General features: G+C 41.2%; 1 protein-coding gene across 1 annotated transcript in view; it reads right to left on the bottom strand.

Annotated features, from left to right (window-relative positions):
- Positions 1–4669: 4669 nt before the first annotated feature.
- LOC148595496 (ALK tyrosine kinase receptor-like) overlaps positions 4670–27636 on the bottom strand; it is a gene marked incomplete at its 3' end in the record, with an annotated part of 34716 nt that continues 11749 nt past the window's right edge. The window contains exons 2-5 of the mRNA XM_088520567.1: positions 13420–13551; positions 7033–7164; positions 5445–5545; positions 4670–4762 (exon numbers count right to left, since the gene is read on the bottom strand). Of these exons, the coding sequence (XP_088376693.1) occupies positions 4670–4762; positions 5445–5545; positions 7033–7164; positions 13420–13551 (458 nt within the window). The remainder of the gene's footprint in view (positions 4763–5444; positions 5546–7032; positions 7165–13419; positions 13552–27636) is intronic.

The raw sequence follows: 27636 nt of genomic DNA, 5'->3' as shown, positions 1-27636 counted from the left end.
AAAAGAGAGAAAAAAGAGAAATGCTCTTCAGGTTTCAGCATGGGATTCAGAATGCATTTGTTAAATTCAAGGAATGATTCATATTATTGATTTACAATCTTAAAAAACCCATCACTTTCAGAATTTAGTAACAGAAAAGAGAACTGGATTAATCACCACAGAGGATGAAACCATCTATATATCCATAAACCCGAATGAGAGGGGAAGCTTCAGCTAAGGTGTCTTATATCAACATACTACATTTATTTTTGACAGATACTATGTTTATATTCAAAAAGTAATTTCAGGCATAAGAAAATCTGACTCCATCTGGCACTTACTTACATTGTATAATGGTTCCTTTCAAAAAGTAGCTTGCTGAAATGTCAAAATAGCATCAGAAGGAGATTTTCATAATATTAAAGCATGGTCAATAGCCCAAAGCTCTTCTGCTTTGCTTTCAAATCAGGTTTGTTCGCTTTTCAGCACAGCTATACTTTAGGGATCCAATGAAAAACTGAAATAAACTGGTTCAAAGCACAATGTAGTCCACTTGCAAAGAGTCAGCTTTTATAGAGATGCATATATTTACAGAATAACATTTAGAATAACATCACTACCTAGGCCACACAATCTCTCCTTATTCTCCCTCTTTATTATAGCCTGCACCTGAACTGCTCACATGGCTTCTATTTCTCACATATGTCATTAAGATCTACCACAGACACTCTTGTGCTGAACAAAACACAGCTTTTCTGAAAAAAATCAGCCTCGGGGTTGTTCCTTTTGCTGCAACAACTTTCAGACCAGAAAAGCTGGTTTGAAAACCAGTCATGATCCACCAAAACCCACGATCTCACCAAAACAAGATAAACCATTGATGACCAGCCAGGTACACACTGTATCAAGGCCTTACCGAACGAAGTAGTCCTGGGCTTATGTTTTTTTATGACAGAAGACCAAACACTTTGGGAAGACATTCAACCTTACTATGATTTACAGGCAGCATGGCGTTCTTCAAGACCTGAAGCTCCATGGAGCAGAAAACATTTCTGGAAGATGGAACAAAAGGCAAAAGGTCTGCTTGTCCAGCAGCACCTCTGGGACTAAGGGAGATGGGATTGTCTCCTTGTTCAAACATGGAAGATAAGGATTGAGGGAAAGCTCTTCCTAGATATTTACATAATTCTTGTGCCAGCTCTCTGGAATCTTAGGAGAAGTACCAAGAAATAGGTGGGCACTGGATTCTGGACACTGCATACACCAGATGGCTATCAGCTGTAGCAAAGCAACTGAGTTTTCCTGTAAGTCGTGTCTGAGATGACAAGACATTCCTTGGACTTTCATCAAAGTGTGGTTTCCCAGATCCCTAGCCTGCAGTACTGTTATCGACGGCATACGTATCGGCTTCTTCTATAAAATGAGGAAAGGTCTAACCTTATGATCCTCTTTGCACCAGCCCTGTGCAGGCCATCTGACTTTGCTCAGATGAAAGCAAGAGGTGTAGGGGAGAATAATGCTGGCCTTTATCGATCAAGCCTTACAAAATCTGCCTTTAAATCAAGCCACTGTTTGAATTATTTCTTTGCACTTTTCTGGGCATTCCTGTGTTCAATTCCATGTGCTTTTATCTCCAATGTACATTGGCGATATGCCCATTAAAAGATTTTTAGGCTTGATTACTATGACTCACTGTAGTTTCTGAGCTTTTGTTGTGTCTCCCCTTGCTGGCTACTGCAGCCTAACAGAGCATCTCTTCATGGACTTTGCATACTGTGTTCAGCACGCCAGCAGCATTTAACAGAAGTGCTGCACTTTCCCTCTTTCTTACAATCTGAGCATTAGCACAGAGATAACGGGTCAACAGGCAAAGGACTCTACCTAATGTGCAACATGAAACAGAAAGAAAGACTGGACCGCAAATGAGAAGGAGTCTTTAAAGCAAAGATCCAAAGATGGGCGGTGAAAAACCTCATGCAATTCAACAAGGCCAAGTGCAAGGTCCTGCACCTGGGGAGGAATAACCCCAGACACCAGTACAGGCTGGGGACCGACCTTGTGGAGAGCAGCTCTGCAGAGAAAGACCTGGGTGTCATGGTGGATGATAAGTTGACCATGAGGCAGCAGTGTGCCCTCGTGGCCAAGAAGGCCAATGGAATCCTGGGCTGCATTAAGAAGAGCATCTCTAGCAGGTCGAGGGAGGTGATCCTGCCCCTCTACTCAGCCCTAGTGAGGCCGCATCTGGAGTACTGTGTCCAGTTCTGGGCTCCACAGTACAAGAGGGATGTGGAGCTGCTGGAGAGAGTCCAGCGCAGGGCCACAAGGATGATCAGGGGCCTGGAACATCTGCCCTATGAGGAGAGGCTGAGGGAGCTGGGCCTGTTCAGCCTGGAGAAGAGAAGGCTGAGAGGGGATCTAATCAGTGTATATAAATACCTCAAGGGAGGGAGTGCAGAGGACGGGGATGGTCTCTTTTCAGTGGTGGCCACTGATAGGACTAGAGGAAATGGCCGGAAACTGAAACATCAAACATTCCATAGGAACTTAAGGAAAAATTTCTTAACAGTGAGGGTGACAGAGCACTGGAACAGGCTGCCCAGAGAGGTTGTAGAGTCTCCTTCTCTGGAGATCTTCAAAACCCGCTTGGATGCAGTCCTGTGCCACGTGCTCTAGGTGTCCCTGCGTATGCAGGGGGGTTGGACTAGATGATCTCTAGAGGTCCCTTCCAACCCTAAGCATTCTATGATTCTATGATTCTATGATTCTATGATCCTCCAGACAAGTTTCTCCAGACGAAAAACTAACTGGACCAAGAATAAAGGGAAGCATCACAAAATAAATCCCAAAATATTGCAGAATCATGCCTGTCTCACTAACAGCAAGATACAGGCCACAGGGAACGCTGGCTCTGCAGTCTCTAAGGGCTTGCCTCTGTGCTGCTGCAAACTCTTACCTAGGACCTGAGCAGGCAACTGGGACTGGATCCCCCCAGGGTCTCCATGGTGTTAGCAGTCACTTTCTCTGACTGTTCAGAGGCAGTTTTTTTCCTATGTAGCCTATTACAGTAAAAGAACAAAGAGCAGGGTTGAGGGAGAAAAATGAGCTTGGAGCATTAGCAAACACCTTGCGGACAGCACCCTTGGAATCCTTGTTTCCTTTGCAGCACTGAGTCCTGCTTCCACGTGCATTTTGGACATAAAATGGAAACTGCTACCTGGTGAGGATGCCTCTGTGAAATGGTATTGCAGCAGTGCATGCTTCTCATACCGAGGCTGAGTAAATGCTTCCTGAAATCCTTCAAGAAACAGAATGTCAGCATTTGCTGTGATGGGTCTAATAGTCTAATGTGATCACATAAAAATGGAGCAAACCAAGGGGTTAGGGAAAAAGTAGTAGCTTCAATAAATGCTGTGTCCAGCATGGTTCACAGAGCTTCTGTGCAGTAGGGAGAGAAGAGAAGGAAGACGAGCAGACTGTGGATGGCTGCTCACCTCATGGTTGCTCTCAGGATTTGTAGCCAGGTTTTGACATAGTTGGGTGTGCAGAGGTAGAACAAATACAGGAGGGCAGGCTTATGGCTTGCTCAAGAATAAATGGGTCTAAACCTCATGGACTTTCTGAAATCCTTTTGCTTCATGAGCAAGTTTTGTCACTGAGATTTCAGATGCCAAGGAATCCATTAAGCTTATAACATACCAGGTGGAGCTATCAGCAGTGGAGCTGTCAGCAGTGGCAGGTAAAAGAAAATTCATAGTGCCTGAACTTGAGCCAGTTTGATCAGGTAATGATGGAGGGTAAATAAATACAGGACGGCACTGCGTCATTTTCACAACAATTTTTCTGACTATAATTCCACTATGAGGAAGTTTTTTGGTACCTATTGGAGGAAAAACTGTAAGTGCATGTGTGTGCACACACGTGCACGTGTGTGTTTGTGTGGTGGGGAATCTCCTTACTACTCTTGTGTTGTTCTCGAAAGTGAAATTAAGTTATTCTGCTCACAAACAGATTGTTCCAGTAAAATAGAATTTTAAGCCACAAGGGGCTCATTGAGAAGAGAAGCTTTTACACTATATGAAAAGGCAAGAGACAAAACCCTTGCCAAACTCCTTCACTCTTTATTAGGGGCAGCTGCAATGCTGGATGAGTCCGGATGCCTTTTAAGTGCCAAGGGGAGTGACAGAGGTGGGGCAGCATGTGAGCGGATGAAATACATGGCAGCTTCTCTCTTGACAGCAAGTTTAATTATGTGCACTGTTGTACACGCAAGAAAAAAGATCTACACATACTGAGAAATCATTCACCCTGCTTCCCGTGTCAGGTGGATTATGAAAACCACTCACTCTTGCTAGTCCATGGCAGAACAAGATCTTAAAATATTCAGATCCTACATACCCCTTTGTGACAGAAGGGAGGAAAAACAAGGTAGAATGTATTTCCTAAAGAAGGAGGATATGAATATATCAAAACTTAAACTATTTTTCACTGTCATCAAACTTTCTAAGCCAAAGAAACACCATCTTCTAAGCATTTTAATTCTTGGGGACTTTCTGACATACCTCTTCCCCCTTCCTGCATTTTAAGATCCGTGGAGCAGAGGGCCTGACTCTTTGTCTCTTCGGTGCAATGTCAGTGCTCAAACAACAAAAAGCAACCTGTGCTTTGTTAGGATCAGTTTTCCCAAACTTGCCCCATGATCCACGACCTTGTGTGACATTTCAGGGTGACTGTTGATGTTACAGTCTACAGTAAACACGACGTAAACAAGGCATCTTTCCAGATGCTGCAATTTAAGCGTAAAATACAGCTTACTCAGAAACAACTGCTTCTGCATGTTCCCTGGCAAGCTTTGCTATACTTGCCTAAACTCATGCCCCATGAACTCAGTAGCCCTTCTACAGGAATGAGGAACTGCTTCTGTTCTATATGAATTGATGCCTGTTGCTGCTGGCTTCTGCACTCCTGCGAGCAAGGCCTACATAAGGACTGGCTGGCGCAGCATGGTGAACACCTGCAGCCTGAACCCCGGTCATGCAGGGGAAAGCTCAGACTGTATTTTCTGTGTGGCTCAGAGACAGCTCTTCAGCCTATTCTTCCTTGGATCTTGCAAGTACAATATCTGTTCTTAACAGTAAGCTTCTTTCACTTTGCATTTATGTAATACCAGTAGTTTTACCAATAGCACATTATTATTATATAATTATGAAGACCATTAATATATCATGACAGCCCATACAGTGAGGACAAGACACACTATGCTTTTCAGAGTTCACTTTGTGGCATTTCAAACAGACATCCCTATATTACCCCTGTACATGGGGGTATTACATACACATAGTTTATATATAAACCATCAGATAATGTGGATTCTGCACTGCTGATCTAGTGCCCTTATTTGAAAACTACTCAGACACTCACAAAAAGAATTTGTAAGGCAGAGACAGAAAGGAAACACTAGCACTTGCCTCACAGGGGGAGTTTCTCAATGGAGCAGGAAAAGCAGGGCTGGTCATTACATTGTTTTCTGTTGCTGATGCTTTGCTGGTGTTCAGAAGAAGTGCAGAACCTGGATGAAAGACAGAGCAAGAAGACCAAACTGCAGTTTGCACCTCTGGGTTCAGGGTTTGTGAAAAACTCCCCAGAACCTGTGCTAGGCCATTATTACAAAAGGACAACAGCTGGCACAAGGCTTTTCAATTTATTTGCGACAGAGCTTCACAAACCCAAGGGACATACTCAGAAAATATATTCAAGTGGTCCGGCTACCTTCCTCCCACAGGTATCTTCTGCTCATCTATGACTTGGGATTTATCTTCCTTGCAGAATAGGTAACAAAATGGATCTGCTATAAACAAAAAAAGTAACTTGGAATAAAACCTTTATCTTGCCCCCTCCCACAAAACAGAACAAAACAAACAAACAAAAAAATCAACACAAAGCAAAGCTCTGGCAAAATACTGCAGAGTAATATTAATGCAGCTACCCTCTCTGCTCCTTCAATCATCTGGCATAGCAAGACAAACAAGGGCACATGAAGGAAAGGTATATATTTGCACAGTTTCAGCTCTGCCTTCCAGCTTAAATGAGTAGCAACACTCACAGACTAGATATTCAGGTTCTTGTTAAAATCACTTCTACAAGATAGATAAATCCTAAATCAGAAGCAATTTATTATCAGCTCCACCTAGTGCCCTTTTTCTAGCTTTCCTTCTTGCTTACCTACACTTCAGTTTCTTTGTGCTCTCCAGGATAGTCGGTTGAGCCACTGAAACCTAAACCAGTTCACAGAGAGGTACACAACCTTACTCCTCCTGTTTAGCTCAGAACTTAACTTTGGAAAGCAATGGTATGATTATATAGCACCAACTCTGCTGTTACTATTGTATCCCTTTAGCTGCTCTGGGCCTAAGCAATAAATGCGTCCTATGATTTATATTATTACATTAGGAAAAAGCTTATGCCGGCAGGTAATGCCTTTGCAAAAATTCAACCAGCAGTAGTGCAATGCCTAAGGTATAAACCTTCAAGGTTTGTAAGAGAAGGATGAACCCCTGGGATTTGGCTATGGGAAGAAAATACAGAGTAATTCCGTATAGAAGTGGCACTCAAGGGATAGTGCAGAAAAGAAAAAAGAAAAAAAAAGAATTAAAGAATTAGAAGTGAAAAGGTAAAAAATGCAGCAGAATAGAGAAACGAGGAAAATAAATGGAAAAATCAGAAAGAAAAAAAATCACATTAAGTTAATACAGTGAAAGGGCAGAAGGATGAATATTTGACGAAAAACTGTTTAAAAAGAGTCAAGATTAATATCCACAGTGAGTCTTGCAAACTTGAGATACCAATCTCTACTTTCCAGACAGAGGGTTAGGAGCAATTCTGATAGTCTTTTGCTCAAAGCACTTACAGTAGAAAGATGGCTTTTGCTTCACTGTAGGCTGACTGTATCAGGACACAGAAAAATGTGCTGTCTGTTTCACCTCCTCTCCCCATCCAATGCACACCCTATCTGCCCTCTGCTACTCATTCCCTACACGAGTCCTTACTCTCACATACCTTCTAGAGAACGAAAATGGTTGTTCTCTGGGCTTCCAATCCGCCATGGAGAAGCATGGGAAGCAGAGGAGAGTTGCATCCAGCCACAGTCCCCTTCTTCAAATGAACAGTAAAAACCAGACGGAAGTTTTTCTGCGAGAGGGAGAATCACACAAACACAGAACAACACAGATGAGCTGAGGAAGAGACTCTGAGGCACAAAGGGAAGCTGCAATAGTTATTCTGACACCACAGCATTTCCACAGACCTTTCATTTAGAGCCCTGCACACCCCTGACCGTGGGGAGGGTAGTGGTGGGGGGAGCAACCCCCGCAGTGTGACTACATGACTGCCTTCAGAATAGGAGGACACATCTCAGCGTACACTACAGGCTCTACGACTCCAAAAATATAAACCTCCCTGGGGTTACAGCTTGGAGATGGCTTTCTTAACCACTGATCCTGTCTCCCCACAGAGGGAAATCTTGGATGAAGGCAAGTTCCTAGAGTGTTTCCATTCATTGCAGTCCAGGTCTCTAGTCAATCCAGCTCAACAGTGTGATCTCTTTTCTCTGTGAACACGGCGGCTGCTGGAATCTCAGGGTAAGCACTGACTCCTTTTGTGTTTCAGTTTCTGCACCTGTGGAACAGCTCACATCTCCATGTATTAGCGAGATGAACGGGTGAAAAGAGAACAGTTTATTTTAAGCAATGCCTTCACGTTTTGAAGCCCACTCATTCTGTCACTGGCTTGGGACTTTAGGCAAGCTTCCAGTTCCATTAATAAAGAAACATTAGCTTTTTGCCTATAAATGAACCAACTTTAAAGGGATAGCCATCCCATTCAAAGCAGCAGGCAATTTCATGCCTTCTTCATACCATTTGATGTCTACATTGCAAGTTCTTCTTACAAAAAGTGCAAAGCATTGCTCCTTTTGCACTGAGTCACATACTTACACTGCCCCAGAAGTGAACACTCTCTATCCTGCCCCAAATCAGCCTGCTCCTTTAAAACTCCTGAAATCCTCTCTGCCATCAGCCTTAAACAATACTTCACTGCCTCCCTATTTTCCACCATTGCCTGGTGCTACCTTTGTAATGTTCTTCTTCAACATAAAGCCAGATTCTGTAACCTCACAAGAAAACGGGCCTTGTAAAATGTCATGTAAAATTGCTACCTCTATAAAGTGAATTTCACTGCCACTGTCATTAATGATTCTTAATAAAGATTGTGCACCCAAACTGCAGTTGACAATTCTGCCAGGTACTAGTGGGCTTCCCAGTACTAAAAAGGGAATAGTCTGCGTTTTATTAGAAAAAAGGTACTGCATGAAGTTAGCTTGCGAGAAGAAGGTGCCCTTTTACTAATAGAGATGCATTATGGATTGAAAATGCCAAAAAAGAAGTAAAGTAATTAATCATTTTATTCCACTATACAAGCTAACTAAGTCCTTAGGCTTAGCTGTAAAAATCCCCTGAACATGCTGGCACAGTAAGGGGGGCTTTCTCTAGATACATTGAAAAAGCTGCTGTGATGATCAGGTGCGGCCATAAAATAGATGATAATAGTCTTGAATTCTCACAGGTTTTATACCACTATGTACTCAAATCTGTTCAAACAACCAGTTATCCTATATTTTTATATTGTATATCTCTGTTTCCCCATGTTGCACAAGAAAATTTTCATCTTCACTGCTATTTTTCAAGAGAAGGAAGAGATCTGTTTAAAATTGCAAGATAAAAGCAAACTTCAAGTGAATTTCAAAACTGCAAACATATTATAAAGACACACGTCTAGGAAAACAGTTCTTCCTTTGTCAAAGTCGGCAGAAATTTCTTGACTTACAAAAAGTAGGAGAGATCACAAACTCCTGTAGCAAGAGAATGTTCTGTTCAGATGATACTGGCAATGTCATTAGATTCTCTATGAGAAGAGCAGGCTCCTGAACTCAGAACTTCTCAGGACTACAAAAGATTTTTTTTTCTGAAGCTTTTTTATCTGTAAGGTAGGTACTAGAGACTGAGGCACCAGTATCCAAACACTGGATCATTCAAAATGTGTAAATGCCATCCAATTCACTGACTGAAATTGCAGCTCGATTACGTATCTGGTCACAGCACCTCGACTCTGACTGAAATGCCTCAAAGGCAACTCATTGTCACGGGCTCGTTCATTCACTCCTTCGTCTATCCTGAGAACACAACTGGGGAGCACCACAGCTACAGCGTCTACATCAGGAATATCTGATTTTCTAGGAACCTGAATCATGACTCATTTTACAGATACTTCTGAAACAAATCTTACACCTGTGGCTTTTTAGCTGGGCCATGTTTGAAGCTGGAGCCTGACATAGAGAAGAGGACCGTATTTCATTGTTTTGCCTTTCCATATGTGCTACAAAAAGATCAAAACCTGCACTCAAGTTAAGGGCTTTTTCAAGATCTTCCTTTTAAAAATCACTTAATGCATTCAGCAGTCTTTAAATGTGGAACTGCTAAGCAGACAGATGCTTCCCTGTGTTTCACCCCTCTACAGAACTTGATTATATTTTATTGTGTGGCCTGAGGCTGGAAGCTGAAGAATATGACAAATTATAATGTGTCCTGAATTCCTACTAAAGTAGCTTGGCTTGGTGTCCAACTGAATTCATTTCATGCCTGTATGCTATCTAGGATGATGTAAACAAGCTAGAGTAGCAGGAAGAGTCATCTAAGTAGCAAACCCTGCCTGGAGGCCAGAAAGAGCTCACTGTAGAACAAGTAAAGGCATAAAAAGAGAAGCTATTACTTTCTCAATAAGTTTAATTCCTTTTCTACAAATTAACCTTTTATGAATTTTCAGATATCCTGTGCATTGAACACATTTTTCTCTTCTGCTTTTTTGTACTTTGTATACATAAAACATCTATGATTCCATTTAGTACTATTCCATAGAAAACTCTCTGACTAGTAGTTCTCTGTCTAGGTTACTTTTCAATATTTGTACTTCAAGCTCATATTAGCACAGTAAGGGCTAGCCAGGGTGCTAGACACTGCATTGATGCAGGAAATCTCCCCTGACTTTATTAGAAAATCATGTAAACAAGAGGGCAGAAGTTAGAACCACTGAAACTTGTCATATTGTATATCTTTATTAACAGAAACCTCAAAAGATTTAGTTTTTACTGAGATCATGATGCTTGTGAACATAGGACAGAGAATAGGGTAATCCATAGGAACTGGAGTATTGTGAAGAAGTAAAAGTTTCTGCTTTGAGTGATGAAATAGACAGTAGCTGCACGGGTGTTGAACTTATTCTTTCTTAACCAAATATTTTTGAGCCTTCAAAATGATTTAGATTTTGCTCTAGAGGTAATTAAATTCAGGAGGTCTCTAGCTTTAACTCAATTTTTCATCCTTTGATAGCATGAAAAAAAGCAATTGAAATAATTTATGAAGAAGGTGAAGCCAGTTCTCTATCATCTCACTTTTGAAACAAAACTTGATTTCAATCAATCAAATACAGTTTAAAATTTGAAACATCAGCATCATAATATAAAAGACATATGCATAAAAAGCTATTTGGTCTTTAAAAATCTGTGAACTATTAATGTATATGGAAGAAAGACAAAGGGACAAAAAGACTGTCTACTCAAGCAGTTCAAAGAAGCTTATAAACCTTAAATGCAAGTTTGTTTTAAGTGGTTACCACTATACAACCAATCTTGGTCTGCCAGATTCTATCAGAAACATAATATAATAAGAAAAATACATTGCAGCTTACTTCAGAAACAAAAACCCTTTAATATCAGATAGCATTGTGGAGATCTGAAATGCCAGAGGCTAGAATATGTTGCTAGAGGTAGAGCTTTTGATCAAGAAAGGAGCAAAACGATTAGTTTATACAGGACTGGCATCCTCAGAGAGCACTGCAAGGCAATGGGTCACTACTACATTGTTTTGCGTGCACGGAGATTCTGCTGGGCAGTATCTATTACTAGGACATAAATGAACCTGCTGGTTTACTAACACATTTTTGCTTGGAAAAGAAACTGGCCCCAGTAGAATTAATTATCCATGCTTTTCTTGTTCATGTTATCACAAATTCAAACTTCACGGCTTTCTATTCTGACTGCCATATATCTTTTAACTGATCAGTGTATGCACTTCTCCAACCATATAAAACAACTTGAATCACTCAGATCATGATATGTATTAGTCTTCCTTCTCTCACCTGTCAATGCAACTCCATTTGTTTAACCTCTCATTAACATTCAATGAGGCAGAGAGTGAAAATTACTCTATAACCCAGTGGTTAAGGAACTTATTTGAAAGGTGGAACACATTAGTTCCAAATCCTATTCCCGGTAACATTTGGGCAAGGTGGAACAGCAATCCCAGGATAGACTGAGTCATGCTATTTCTTCCCCTCTGCATTCCATACCACAGCCTTGGAAAATCTTGGGGGAAATAATAGATTAAAAATCCAAGATCCTGTTCTCTAAAAAGAGATATACAAAACTACTGAAACAAACTCTTCTCTTTTGCAATGCAAAGCTCTCTTGGTCTGTCTTAGCAGGGAATTTGGCTTTTCATCTCTGTTTTGTAGCATAACAAATACCTGACATACATGATTCTCTCTACTACTCAGGAGGAAAGATATATATTTTTTTGCAGTAAGTTATGACTCATCAGCATGAATACACTAGCCAAGACATAGAAAGTGCACTATCTGAAGTCTTAATGTATGTCTCCAAAGTATACTTCTGCAAAGTAATTTCCAATGCTGTTCTTCTACGAGTCTGTTAAATCTGTATGTCTGATCCCAAATCAACATGGTTTGGCACCTAATTCCACATCTGCCTCTTTGAAGCTATCTTTTGCTCCTGCAAAGAGTATTTGATTATAACTCAAAGAGCAACATTCTGTTCTCCAGGGGTCCCCCCTCTCTGATTTTACACTCTCCACAAAGACTAATTGGTTGCAGGCAGAACAAGCACCGTGACATTTCTTTGGCCATTAATAAGTAAAAAGGTGTTAACAAACAGTAGGCTTTACAATGGTTTTCTCGGCTAAGAAAGGAACAAAAATCAAATGAAAGGAAGATACACAGGCACACACAAGCACAAAATCTGTCCCTGCATAACTAAAAGACATCTGAAAGGAAGAAAAAACCTCTTTAAGCTCAAAGATAGAAGACTTTAGGTAATGACAGTTTTAGAACTCCCCTCAGTTTCAAGCATAGCTACATCTTTTCTGACAGCTCTTTTGTGTAAGCAGCAGAAGCACTTGGGAAAGCCCATACCCTGCTTCATATATCTGAACCACATTTTGTGGCGCTTGAAAAACATGATGAAAACATCTGTGTTGCTCAGGACTAAAATGACAACTGAGATGCTGAAAGATGACATATGTTCTGTGCTGGGCTGACATGCAGATATAACTGACATCTGAAACATTACATCAATTTTTGTTTTGTGAAATAAATCTTATGCCAACAATATTGAGTATGCTATAAAAGCAAAAGCAGAGAATTCAGCCATAGAACCGAGCAGGTTCTGAACTTACTGCTAACAGACATTGCAGCAATTCAAGCTCTTACACACCAAGGCAAGCCAATGCGGTCGGCTACTTGGAATGGGGGACGGTGCTTTATGGATAGGACTAAAACTCATTCCAAGCACCTGTAGCTGAAAATAGTCCACAAGATCTTTTTCTCATGGCCAGAGAGAGATGCTCTGCTAAACAGAGAGCTGGTTAATTACACTCCAATTTTCAAGTTCTCTGTTCAATTCTTCGCTGACATGACTAGAGTTGCTATGCTGCTGTAGACAAACAGCAAATTAATGTTGCACACAGGGGGAAAAACAACCAAACAAACCCTGCACATAACAGTACGTGAGAGGGGCACTGGTCACTTCACCAACTGGCTGGAGAGCAAGAGAAACTACAAAGATGCTGCAGCTGGTTAAAAGGACCTTCAGTGGGACTGAAGAAAGGCAAGTTCCTGACTGCTTATTTTTCACACCTTAGAAGTTTTCTCCTTCTGCCAGATATTGTGATACATTTTGGTGGAAAGCATGTGTACATAGCACACATTTCATAATTCTTAAGGCATCTAGCTTTTTAAACTGTATTTCCTTTGCATTTTTGATCAGATAAAGCAGAGAGAGCAACTAGAGAATCTACTGTAATATTAATGTAGGCCTGCACAAGAGTCAATTGAGTGGTCATTTCTAGGCAGACATCCAGCGAAAAAGTGTGTGTTCTGCAGGATACTGGTTTTTTGATAATATTGAATTAGTTTATTAGTATTGAACTTTCAGGCATTGAAATTCAAAGCATAACTATGCTTTCGGAAACGGCAACTCAGCCTCCATCTCCCAGAAGGAAAAGGAAGGATGTAGGCTGAGGGTTTGGTTTTACTCACTGCACATATCTCCCTCATCTTCTCCCCTAGCACAGTCCCTGATGAAGTCGCACGCCTGCCCCAGTCGGATCGTTGTTCCATTCCAGCAGCTGAACGACCCCTCCAGAGCCATTTTTGAGCCAGAAGCAGATCCTAGAGAAAAACAAAGCAAAACCCATTTCACATCACTGAATTGCCCTCTTTGCTATGAATAGGTCACAGCATCCTGGAAAACACTGAAGGGGAAAATATCCTTTGAAGCATCTGGTCAGGCCCGCAATCCATGTCTCTGAAAGTATGTAATTATTGCAGTAAGGTATATAACTGTAACATTTCAGTTCTGCCATTTCCAATCTTTGAAATCTTAATAAAGCAATTTTTAAAATTTTGTTTGACTTGTTGAATTTTGCCAAATACCTAACAGTCCACATATGAGACAACTTCTGCGGGCATTTCTAGTGTTTTAGCTTTGAGGGCAGATCTGCTCTGTGAAGAGAGGGATGAAATCCTATGCCCTGCTCTGTTTTACTTCTGAAGAACAACACAATAATCATGACAGATTTTTCATTGTGTATGAATTTACTGATAGATTGCCAGTCCTGAAGACTGATACTCTTTCTCTCTAGCTCCAAAATAACATGGCTACATAGTGAGGAGGGCACACAAGCTTTCTCCATACCCTCCTGTCAACCTGCATTACCTATGAATTGAATGTATCACATCATCATATCTCTGCAAGATGGAAAATAGTCTGACTTCTGTTTGCAGAAGTCTGACTTCTAATTTTTCTTCTCCATCCACTCCCAATCCTTTCTCCCTCATTCTCCTCCCCATTAGGCAACTAGTCAGCGGTCCCAGAGCAATTTGAATCTACTATCACACTAAAATCAGCAATTCATTTTAACCTATGCCAAGCAGCAAAAAAGTTAGGAATGTGGAAAGCAGCTAGCTCTTATAAAATGGGATCTCTGAACATAAGATTAAAAGTCAATATGATTCATTGGGAAATGATCCTGAATACTTATGGTCTGGAGATTCTAGCGGAAGAGGTGGGAACGTCTCTTGGAAACAAACCTTTCCTCCCCACCTCCAAAAAGTAGGTATTTTGCTAGTGTTTCCTCTGATAGCACCTGTGCCCCCAAAGAAGTCATGAAGGCTTTTCAGTGGTGGCCATGATAGAACTAGAGGAAACGGCCCGAAACTAAAGCATTAAAATTTCCACAGGAACTTAAGGGAAAATTTCTTAACAGTGACAGTGACAGAGCACTGGAACAGGCTGCCCAGAGGGGTTGTGGAGTTTCCTTCTCTGGAGATCTTCAAAACCCGTTTGGATGTAGTCCTGTGCCACGTGCTCTAGGTGTCCCTGCGTGTGCAGGGGGGTTGGACTAGATGACCTCTAGAGGTCCCTTCCAACCTTAAGCATTCTATGATTCTATCTCTTAGCACCATCCTTTCCTGGAGGCACTTGGCTCCTTGACAGCTGAGAAGTCAGACATCAGCCAGCCTGACGGGTATAATTTTCCATATCCCAGGATTTCTCTGAATTTGAGTCCTTTAATTCTGGCCAAGCAAGATACTTATGACAAAAAGAACCTTTTTTTTTTTTTTTTTTTAAATAATAATATATGTTCTAGATCAGTCACCTGAAGTAGTCAAGAATTATTTCAGGAATATCCTACAGTCAATACATACAGAGGGAGCCAAGCTTGATCTGTACAAGAGTGTCCTCCACAAAAGATATCAGTGTCGATACAATGCACCGACAGCGACTCTGCACAGCTGTGCTTCCAGTGCACTACTCCGCCAAGGCAGGTCTAGGCGTACAGAGACCTGTGCTGTGAATTGCCCACTGCGACAACTCCTATCCTGACTCACATTAAATGGGTAAGTACTAAAGAATAAACCAAAGCCTCTGGGCAGAATGAGCCATTGTTTGCCTAACTCGTCTGTGCTTGCTAAACAGCACAGCTACATCATGTTCTCTGGTACTACAGGGAGTTGGGAATCACTGGTGATTCAATTAGATGTGCGCTTGATACTTTCATTTATACTGCCTGCCAAAACTAAAAATTAATGAAGCATGTAGGAAAACAACCACCATTTCTTCTCAAGCTTATTTTATGGTACAAATCAATTCAGGAGTGGGGGCAATACATGCCAAACCTTCTTAATAAAGGACCCTAGCTCCTGAAAAGGGTGCTCTTGTTATTGTCAGCTCATATTTTTTGATTGCCTTAGAGCAATTCTGGCTTGCTGCAAGCAGGCTCCACAGTGCCTCCGTATTTCAGTCTGGGTCAAGGCCTCACAAGAGAGGAGAATTGTGAAGTAAAAAAAATAGATCAGCTAACTCAGGGCTGGCTTCTGGCAAACTTTGCAGGCTTCTCAGTAAAGACTTAAGGGGGGGAGATGACTTCCTCCTTACCCTTGAAGCACTTCTTGCAGAATATGCCCCCTTGGACATGCTGCTTAGAGCCAAAAACAAAGTTCTTCACATGTCACAATTCACAGCAAGGCAAAGCCCAGATGTCAAGGGAAGCAACTCCAGTTACTCAGTAAGTGATATTCCCACCCCAAGGGTGAGCAGTGAACCCTTGTGGCACTGTGTTGCTCCCAACAAAGACGTAAGAAACAAGTCCCCAAGGACTTCCATGAAGGAAGTGACATTCTTTTAACATTTTAAAGATCGAGTCAAATTCAGAAGTGTTCTGCCTTTCTGAATTTCCCCCAAAGACAGTTCTGCAGAAACTCCATGTTCATTACCAGCTCTCATATCCTGCACAGTTTCTTTGCAATCTTTGCAGCAACGTCCATGCTTTATCCCAGCAGTTGCTGCATTTCACAATCAAATGCAGAGAATGAGAGGAGGGGTGGTTGGAAGATACAGAGTTGTTCTGCTTATTCCAAGCATTGCAACTCCAAATACTGCAACTTTGAAAATGCTCCCAGCTTTCCAAGGGCACAACGACACAGACACTACTTTTAGTGTAACCAAGGCATTCAGGAGCCCCACTGTCTTCCTGGGCATCGTTGATGCAGCCCAGAACCACAAGTCTCCTGGAAGTGATTGATTGTGGTATTTAAAAGCCATCAGTTGCAACCAGACATCAAGCAATTCCAGAGCTTTTCTTCCAAAACCACACAGCCCATTCGCCTGCTCATTCATCTCCATGGAGACAGGGCTTGAATTACTTCAGATTTGCATTAGATGCACATATAGATGCTCCTTGTATAGGTTAGAGAGCACAAACTGCAAAGCTGCAGCTGAGGGAGAGGCTGGCTCTGTGACTATGCATGATTTATTCCTGTCTTCTGTCTGCATGCTCACTATATGCACAAAGGCAAAATAAATTGGATAAAGGAGAAGATTAACTAGTAAGATAAATAATAACCAGAAAAAAACTAAATACTAATAATAACCAGAAAAACAAAACAAATACAAATGACTCTTTTGATGGGTTTTCTGATGCAGATGTTTGCATCCAAGCTCAAGGAAGTTTAATTTTTAATTAAAATATTTTATAAAGAAAACAGACATTTCATTTGACTTTTCATTTCACAGCCTCAATCACTTCTGGCCAGGTGAGCAAGAATGACCTTGACTGCTGAGTCAAGTGATCTTGACTTACACACAAAAGATGTGTAAGGGAAGGGAAATGCATGATATCAAATAAGCATCAAACTAAAATTTGTGGGAGACATCTTTTTTTATTTACAGCAGTGTTTATGCAGCCACTGGCATCCATAAATTATACTACTCATTAAGCTGTAGCATGGCTGGCTTGGAGTCTTATAAATCATTATTTAAACAGCAACATTAAACAAATGGCATTTCAGGCTCTAAATTGAAAGGAAAAAAAAATTCCTTGGGGAACAAGTGCTGACAGTACCTCACAGGCCCTGCTTTTGAACACAGTCCAGCACTGTTAAAGCTCAGATCCAAGAGCAGTCCCTGGATACATGTGCCCCTGCTGGGCTCAGGGCGGGCCAGGCTGTCGGACCTTCTGCGCAGCAGGATCAGCAGGGAAGACAAATATCACCAGGCTTAGCACGACACAGGGTGAGCAACCTATGCTCAGAGGCAGGGCCCAGGGACAAGCACTTCACTTCTCAACAGTTTTTCTTCAGTGCTGGGCTGCCTCCTCTCCCTCCGTCCTTGGCCAGTAGAGAAATCAGAGTGTACTTGCAAGTTCTGATGAATCTGGAGGTCTCAGAAGAAGATGGCTAAAGAGACATTTGCCCTGGTCATTGCAAAATGGAAACCTTCAACTTAGTGCCATGACATGTGGCAACATAGAGGAGACAACTGGAATTCTGACAGCCATTCACAAAGCTGTCTCTGACCTTGCCAACTTGCTGCAATGCTAGTTGTCATGTAGGATTAATCAAGCTGAACATAATTATATCTTAGAGTATTTCATGGAAGTTATCAGGTCATAATTTTCACTGCTACCAAAAGTCTTGGGGATGCACAAACTCAGGTGAAGCATCTGCACCCCGAGAGCAGAAAACCAACAGAGCCTGAGAGGGAAGCACTCGGGTGCTGTGAAACACCAAGTCACGTAAGCTCTGCAAAACGACGAGCAGTAACGGCAAGGCTCTGGCATGAATTCATGTGCTGCTGCCCTTGCCACAGGCAAGCAGCGGTTCTGAGCTCTTCCTAAAGAGCCCTGTCTGATGCAGTGGAGTTTCAGCTCCCCGGTCCTTTGGACGAGAGCCCATGCCTGTCTGAAGTGAAGGCCACCCTTAGAAAGTGCACAGACACATCCCAAGAAATGCTTACACATGAACTCGCACCCTGCTAAGCTCATTACACATCACCCTCCCCCAAAAAGAGAGATATGCTTATTATTTAACTACTTATTAAAAAAAAAAAAAGAGAAGTTTTATACCAGGCTAATGTTTCAGTCTAATGTTCTTCCCTCTGGCCATGCAATATCACAAAAACTCTGGATTTTTGAATGTTTGAACGTCACCGATGTTGCTTTTCTGCTGTATGTATTATCATTAATGCAGTTTCCTTTGCTCCTATTCCAGAATGAGTCCAAGAGCCTGACTCAGAGATACTGAGAAAGAGAACACTCAGGGATTTAGAGCTTTGGAGGACAAGGAAAGGCTGCTGTCTTAGGGGCACAGCTATGCCCCCGTTATAAAAGCACGTCAAGATCTTGGGCCGGGGGCACATTGCTCATGGATTTTTCTATGACTCACTGTTTGAGGGGCATGCCATTTCCGCACTCTCCCTCTACCACCCTCCAGCCTTCCAGCAGTGCAGACACTTGAAGGCTGATGGCTCACTCAGTGCTGAGGATGGTCACATGCTAGGACAAAGTCAATTTTCTACCACTAACGGGCCAGTATTAACCCAGGCTTCCAGCATTACAGAAGTTGGAAGGTACAAAATAAGGTAGGAAAGTGGAAGAGGAGAAAGGAAGCCCATGGTGAAGGGAAATGAAGTAAGCCTTGGCAAATGGCCATTAAACTTCCATGTGATATGTGTAAGTATCATAAACCAAAGTTTTCACAGCCACTAGGCTGCCCTCTTTTTCCAGGCACCCACCCCAGGACACCTGAATTCAGATCTGCAAGAAAAGCGAAGCAATTACTACTGCAAATGAGACCAATGAGAGATATGCTGGTAAAATACTATGTCCTCAAAAAAAAAAATGCTTTGAAAAAAAGACTGGATCCTAGGTTGCTCAACCCAGGCAGCCAAAATTAGTCAACATTTCAAATTTTCTAGCTTCATCTTTGTAACAGCATCATTACTATTGCTGTCATTGCCTAAGGAGGCAAGGGAGGCTGTATTTGTAAAAGGAGGCAATCTCTTTTATTAGACTGACTGATACAGCCAAAAAAAGGCAGCCCATGTTTGCATGCTTGAAAGTTTGTGCATGTTTCTGGTTATATAAATTGGCTTTAATCTTTCTATTTCACTTTCTATGTGTAAAAGGGGAATAAACTCATCACAGGAGCCCCGTGAAGTTTGTTTCATAACATTTGCAAGGAACTATGATGTTACGGTAACAGAGCCATGAGAAAACCCATAACGTTATTTAGGTTACTTACTCTGTCTTTAGAGGGGTTTGAATAATTTATAGTGTAAAATTAGGAGGGCCATACGCTGGATGAAGACAGTACAGGGAATACTAAGCAGTTCCTTGCTGAGTGAGCAGCACCTGTCCTGCATGCTAGGGGGGCACCACTCCCCTTGGAGGAGGCTACTCCGAGGCTGGAAGTCTTTCTCTTAGACATGGTTAGAAAACAAAATTTTCATTTTACAGCAAATTTCAACAATTCCAACATATTTCAGCATAAAATAAAAAATGTCTCAATATCTCACAGACCAATACTCTCAAAACCATTCTGGTTTGGAAATCATAGAATCATAGAATCTTTAAGGTTGGAAGGGACCTCTAGAGATCATCTAGTCCAACCACCCTGCACACGCAGGGTCAAGGCATGAAGTTGACCCAAGAAACTACAAGTAAATAAGATCTTCTTTTTTTTTTTTTTTTTTTTAAAAAAAAAGCACTTTAGCCTGTACTTTAACTTACTGACTACAGAATCATACTGGCTTAAGAGGTGATAACATATAACCTTGTATTATCTTAAAACCAAGACATTTTGCAAAATTTCAACTCAGACAAAGATGAATTTTCTGCCAGGAAGCTCAAATGAAAGCTTACTGCTTAGGAACTTGCTCATGCCAGCAATTCATCCGGCTCAGTTCTGATGTTCTGAACCTCCTTCTTGCCCTGACCCTGCTCCTTCAAAATAGACTATTAAGCTTAATATACTGATTTTAAAGGCCTGCTCCTTTAGCCTTGCCTTATGCTAGTATTATTACATATAGTGGATAAAACTGCTTAACGCGTGTGAGGAACAGGCATTTACTCAAAGCCACACCTCAGTAGCATGATCTAATATGGCCTTAAAGTATTAGTCACATCCTCCGTATTCTCCTGAAAATGTTTTTTACATCTAGTTACAGGGGAAATGAATATATCACAGAACCACATAATGGTTGAGTTTGGAAGGGACCTCTAGAGATCATCAAGTCCAACCCACTGCTCCAGCAGAGACATCTAGAGTACATGGCACAGGGTGGCATCCAGGCAGGATTTGAAGATCTCCAGAGAAGGAGACTCCACAACCTTCTCTGGGCAGCCTGTTCCAGGGCTCTGTCACCCTCACAGGAAAGAAGTTCTTCCTCACATGGAGGTGGAACTTCCTGTGTTTCAACTTTCACCCATTACCCTGGTCCTGTCAGCGGCCACCACGGAGAAGAGTTTGGCCCCATCCTCCCTACATTCACCCCTAAGGTACTTGTACATGTTGATCAAATCTCCTCTCAGTCTTCTCTTCTGCAGGCTAACCAGGCCCAGCTCGCTCAGTCTTTCCTCATATGCAAATGCTCCAGTCACTTAATCATCTTTGTGACTCTCCACTCCAGATGTGGCCTCACCAGAAATGAGCAGAGGGGCAGGATCCCCTCCCTCGAGGTGCTGGCAACACTCCTCCTGATGCAGGCCAGGATTCCATTGGCCTTCTTGGCCACAAGGGCACATTGCTGACTCATGGTTAACTTGTCAACCAGGACTCCCAAATCCCTCTCTGTGGAGCTGCTTTCCAGCAGGAGAAGGATTTGGGAGTCCTGGCTGACAATAACCTATCCTAACCTGCAGCTTAATGATTTAATGTTCAAGTGATATAGCTTTCCTGAATATATAGCATCAGAAAACTTCCTTAAAATTACAGTTAATAAGAACACGGAATACAGAAAATTAACTGTATCAATTCACACTTTCCTATTTTTCAAATAGGGAAGTTGACTGAGAGTTGAATATTTATCTTCATTGCTCCTGAGACAGCAAATAATTGCTGAGCAAAACAAATGCCATAAGAATGTTTTTCCCTATTAATCTTGAACAAAAAATAACTATTTTTGTGCTTGTTGGGGATCACAGTAGAATATGCATTTTTCCTCCTGTATTTTGCTTAGCAATCAGTGAGCAACTCTAACAGCACATCCAAGAATTAACAGTGAGCAACCCAGCAGCACCACTGGTGAATGTTATAAAGACGTGTTGTGATTTTCCAGCATGCAATGGAATTCATCTAATCAGAGACACCTATAAAATTGAGAGGGGCCAAAAAGGAAAGGAAATTAATACTAATTCCCAAATACCTGTAAAACAGTGTGTATACATAGTCATTAACTTTTTTTAACACCTAACACACCAGACCTTAAAGGTTTCACCAAGAAATATGAAGATTCTGATTTAGAATTATGTAATAGGACAGACTAATTTAAAAAAAAGAGTCAAATCTCAATTATTTTGGTTGCTTTTTGATGTTTATTTCAATAATCAGTCTGCATTTCCTATTTGATTCCCCCTTCTATAAGGTACCATTGCATCTTCAGGAATTAAGAAAAAAAAAGAAAAAAAGAAAAAGAATAGCCTTCACACTCCTAGAAAGAGTATTTAATTTTCAACAGCAAGCAGGTATACATTTTTTTCTTCTTCTGTAATTTCTGTGAATTTTTCTAAAATGAAAACCTTAGCTTTCCCTTCCATGGAAGCAAAAGGCAGTGACTGCAGCGTTACCCAACCTCTGCCCACCCTTGAACGTCCATACGCTGCTGGACGCTATCACTGCTGGTGAGTCTCCAGCTAAATGCATGGATGCAGCGATGGCGAAGCAGCAGTTCTTCACTCTCATGTCAGGCTGTGCTTCAAGGCCTCACTACACTTGACTAAAGTTATCCCAGGAGCAAAGCTGTTGGAAGTCAGTGGCCCTGGACTTCAAGCAGAGCCTGGGGAATGACTCCTTCCCTGACTCGGTGCCTCTGCCAGGGGCTCTCTGCTAACCCATGAGCATACAGAAGTCTCGTGAATCCGGAACATTTACAAAAATCCTCACAGATCTCAGAGAAGTGAGCAGGGACTGGCGCTGTTGAAGCACAGCGACATCATGAAGATCCCTGGAAAGTAAGCAAAGGATGACACTCAAACTGCAAAACGACCACCTGGGTAACAGGCACTCTCCCCACCATCCTGTGGCACACCAAAAACATGCTGGTTACTACTCCCCACCCAAGATCTCTTTCCCAAATACGCATGGAGGGACAGACAGAAATGTAAGAGCTGACAGACAGCATTCCTCAGAATTAGCATTATCTGAGAAAGAGATATCTGTGGCTTCTTAGCCGCAGGGAAACTGCTAGACAAATGTTAAATAATAATAAATGGGGGTTGATTTTTAATACCGAAATAAGAATCTTAATCAAACAACTACTGTATGTAAAGCCAGATCAAGGATATAAAACAGAACATGCCTCAGTGACTTTAGTTTTTATTTAACATCTTTAACTTTCAATAAGCAGACTGTACAATCCAGCTAACTCTGCAAATTTTATACAACTACTCAGAGCCAACAACTATTTCCTTTACAGTCTTTACCTTCAAATTTGCCTTCATAAAACATACACTAGCCAAAAGATTTCCTTATATCTGCTTTGGCAACAGGATTTCTGTTGAGTCTAAGTTCACTTTCAAGCTTCTTTCAACCCTCCTGCCCCCATTAATGCTCAGTTAGAGCATTAATTAATCTCTTCACTATTTGCAGCAATATTATTAAATTCACACAAATTTGCTACCTTCCATCTGGGTATTTTTCAGCTAATCTTAACACCTCGTTGCCTCTTGATAAATCTATTGCACAATGTAAATGTACCGTTTCCTTGCAGGCAAGTTCTTTATAACTGCAGAACAACTCATTATACAGAATAGAAAAATAAGAGCACACTCAGTTTATTGCTCATTCTTCATGAAGAACTACTAAACAAACATATTTGGGCACACAAAAAGTAGCAAAACCAGAATACTAAATATAGATGCTAGGCACACTACAAAGTAAATGGGGCTAACCTGGTTTTGTGGTGAGCAGGACTAGTATGACACCCACCAGCACTTATTTGAGTGCCAGTGAATGCCACAACGCATGGAAACAGCAGGCAAAATCCAGTCCAACACCCATGTGTAAGATTCTGATTGCCTTGGAATCCACTACTACTATACATATGAGGAAACTAATAAAAGAAAATGATTATATTTGATATTTCATGAAATGCTCTTCACCAATCTATCAGCTTGTGGCACAATTGCAAAGGAGATGTCGAAAAAACATCATCTGGGGAGAGTTTAACATTTAGCAAGCTGTACTGGGTGGCAGCAGTTGGACAAACACACCAAATAATAAAAAGGAATCAGCAAACTGTCTTGGCCATTAAATGCACTTCACAAGACCTAAAGACATTTTACATTGACACGTATCTACTCTTAAACATAATTTGGTCTTGAGGCAGAGATGTAAAAGACTAAATAATGATTAAGATGAATTCTCAAAAGCATTTCATGAACTAGTTTCATGGAGTCTCTAAGCAGTGCACCTTTTTGCGAGGTCATTCATCTTGAGCAACGCAGACTCTTCCTGACTTTTCCTATGATTCACAGGGGCTTAGTATTTGTGCTACCATTCATCTTAAACTGCCCATGGTCCCCCTCCTGGTACGGAATTCAGTTGAGCTGAATGCAGCAGCACTAGATACCTGTTATGTATTCTACAAAAATGCAGTTAAAATACCTGACCTCCAGCTCTCCTGTGGCTATAACTGTGGATGCAGTTTATCAGTGATGATGAATGTCACTAGGCAGGTATTCACAGAACTGCAGCATCTCAATGCCTAGGAGGTACTCCGTAATACACAGAGAATCTATGGCCAGAAAATCCCGTGAAAAACTATCAAAAAAAAATGCTGTCCTGGCATTCAGACTTAAACAAGATGAAATGACACCTGCCTCAACATTCTGCTTTGCAAGGATTTCTTGATAAACAGCAGGGAGACTCTTACGCAGCAATTACAGGAAAGGCTTTCAACTCTATTTTGACCATGCCCTTCCTTCCCATCCCAAATGTAATTACTGCTGCTTTTTAGAGGGTAATATAATTTTAAACAGTCTGTCAATGAGGTATCACAAAGATGATGAAAGTGCCTTGCCTTAGCATCTAACATGGATAAAATCAATGAACCACTGTCCCAAAGGCAGCAACACATTAGAAAGCTCAGAAGCCTCTGAGTTCACTGTAAGGCAGCCCTATATGGGAAGCAGCCATTGAATGCTGAAAGTATTTCAAGTTTTCAGTAAACAGGAGGAAAGCTAAGCAAACTAAAAGCTAACAAAATTTGGATTCCCCACGCTCTTGATCAGTCGTCTATGTGTAAGGAAGCTTCAGCAGAAATAACGGCAGTGCAAGTTTTTGTGCACTGCAAAAACGTAACCATTCCACTTTCATTTCATCTCCTGCTCCTGTTCAGTCCAGGGTCAACACTGCTGAGAAGGTCTTTGGACCTATTCACAAAATATAAAAGTAGAAAGTATTTCAGAGAAGTTGCTTGAATACTTTCCAGTATCGTGACTTAAACTGACCAGTTCGTCCGTGGAACTGGGAAATAAAAATCCTGGAATTCATTTCCTGATATCTGAGGGAAGCTAAACAAATTAAAAACCAGGGAGTGGGTACAAAACAGCCAGAACACAGTAGCCCAACACAACCCAAAATCATTATTTTTGAAGTACTTCAAACTACCACTCCATTTGTGTGTGCAGGGTCCCTGAACTGCCAGCAAAGCACCTTCAGAAACACTGCCGATCAAATAAAGAATCTGACAGTCAAAGCTTCCAAATTGACTCTAGTGCTGTGACCATGTACAAGTCTGTTCCCTTCTTAAAGCTTCCACTGCCCATGACAGAAAGAAATAACACTTTGGAGGGGATATATGGCCTCATCTATTGTTTAGAACTAGAGCTATGGGAATTGCTTTTTTTTTTTTTTTTTTTTGCGCAGAAAAAACCCTGATTTTGAAAGATGATCTAAAATGAAAATCTCTTCTGCTAATGAAAAAAATGTGCTCAGCATTAGTCTAAAATATTTTATTTAACCTGTAATAAAACATTAATGTAAGAGAAAGTTTTTTTTTTTCAAAATTTGTTCCAGATACTTAATTTTTCCTTTATCTTTCACCATAAAAAAATCTAACCAAAAGGTGTTACAACTTATGTTTCCACCACTTCTTTTTTTTTTGTCAAAACACTTACTACTTTGACCAGAATTTTGAATTGTTTTGTCCCAGTAAGGTTGCATTTTTATCAAACATAAAATGGAAATGAAGAGATGCTGCCTACTCCTTCTGTAACACACCGAGGTTCTCAAGTGAGAGCCTATACTGAACATAGCAGCAAATGCTAATCAGAAGCTGAGAAGGACAGAATCTCTTTAGTCATTACCACATGCTAATGCAACACCTGTCTGAGGAGGCCATACGTCATCTCAGTTTGGTGCTGTCCCCCAAAACCTACTCACTCGAATACTGCCCCTACAAGAGAATTATTTACAGCGACAGCACTGACATGACTCACATTCTCTCCATTTGGCATATACTGAAATGTGCAAATAGTACCAAAACACAGTATTATGTTGCTATTACTTTCTCAGTGAGTACAATTATGACAATGAGTTAATGTAAGCCTGACATTAAAAATTTCATTGACAATTAAGGTGACAGATTAAACTTATCTACATGCATTCTGCAAGCTGATTTGGCATTCACTGATTAATGCAGTAAATTAGATGCTAACAAATTTCACATGTAATGATGTAAATCATTTACTTAACCCAGCAATGTAAATATGGTGTCAAACAATTTGTGATGCTATGCCATTAAGTTTCACTAGTAACTACTGTAGTTTTAGTATGAAATTATGAACAGAGGCTTCTGTTGCTGAGCAGAATTAACCTCAGACTTTGATACTAAAGTACCTGATACTATTAAAATTGCTCAGACAGATTTACAAGGTTGAAGTGAAAACTGCTTTTCCTTTTGTTGGAATATAACAGCAGTACACCAACATCAAGCCTGCATCCAAGCTTCCCTTTGAACACAGATCTGAAAGCAGAGATGCAGTTTTGAAAATGTGATTTCCTACTCCAAAAGGTGCTTTAAAAAACTGCCCATCTCTGAGTTCCCCTTTGATAGTCAGTGCAATACAGTTCTCCTTTACTACTCAGTGCCATACATGTCTACTGCTTGGAAAAAACTGCAAGGAAAAATGTCAGAGCAGGGCCCATCCACAAATTCCTGGCAATTTTGGGCTGTAGCTTGCTCGCGATACTTTAGCTCACGGCTGGCAGCCCTAATGAGTTAAACTGGATGGAGGTAGATCCTGGAGTTACTGCTAGCTGCAGTACAAGCAAGTGCTTTTGCCTGCAGGCAGACATCCTCCTCCAGCTGCAGGAGCAGGAGAGGCTATTGCCTCCATCTGCTCAGGGCTGCTTTCCCTCCTGCTCCCCAACAAAGCAGCATGTTCCAAGTCCTCCATAATTTACTTCGAGCAAAGTCAGAGAGGTGAGTCCAGAACAACAGCCCTTTCCAGCTCGAATAATTTAAGTTAACCTGTCTACAATAAAAGCTGCTCTCCTGGCAGATCTGTGAGGAATGCAGACAGTCTGAGACTGCACAAATTCAGTACTAGCCATAGAAGAATCGGTGGACTGAGGTGTTTTTCATGCAAGGACTCATTCAGTCATGCTAATATAGGCAAAACTCCAACTAAAGTAAAGCTGCTTTAAAACAGCTTACAAAAGCTTGCAATCTGCTTAAACACTACGAGAGGAAGGCCACAAAACAGTAGGGTTAACAAGCAGAGGACTTGGTGCTTGTGCTCCTGTCATTCTAATACATGTGATAATTCTAATACATGATAGCAGTCTAATAGTAGAATGCTGTGCAAAGTAACTTGGGAAAGGGAAGGTACTTCGTTTTTTTTTTAAGTGGACATACTCTGGAATCCCAGACTGGTTAACTGCTACTACCTTGGCAGCTTTGGGAACGCTTGTAAATGCAGCCTGGTCTCCATCTATGATATTCAGCCCATGTCGGTTTCCAAACCAGGAGAAAAAAAAAAGGGGGGGGGGGATAAATAACTACTGCAAATATGCTCAAGCTCAAAAGGAATTCTGTCTCCATGTGGAGACATGTGGGCTCAAGAGGGGCCGATTTCAAACCAAAGCTGAAAACAGAAGAGAGGTGCAGCAAACCTTAACAGCTTGTGTTTTTGCAGAAAAGTATTTCAAATTATTAAAATATATAACCAAAAAATTGTTCCAATTCTATAT

Source organism: Tinamus guttatus, unplaced genomic scaffold (assembly GCF_059628265.1).
Source record: "Tinamus guttatus ecotype Peru unplaced genomic scaffold, ASM5962826v1 Tinamus_guttatus_pri_ptg000090l, whole genome shotgun sequence".
Classification (NCBI taxonomy): domain Eukaryota; kingdom Metazoa; phylum Chordata; class Aves; order Tinamiformes; family Tinamidae; genus Tinamus; species Tinamus guttatus.
Note: the sequence above shows the minus strand (reverse complement) of the source record. Positions and strands in the feature narration are given on the sequence as shown.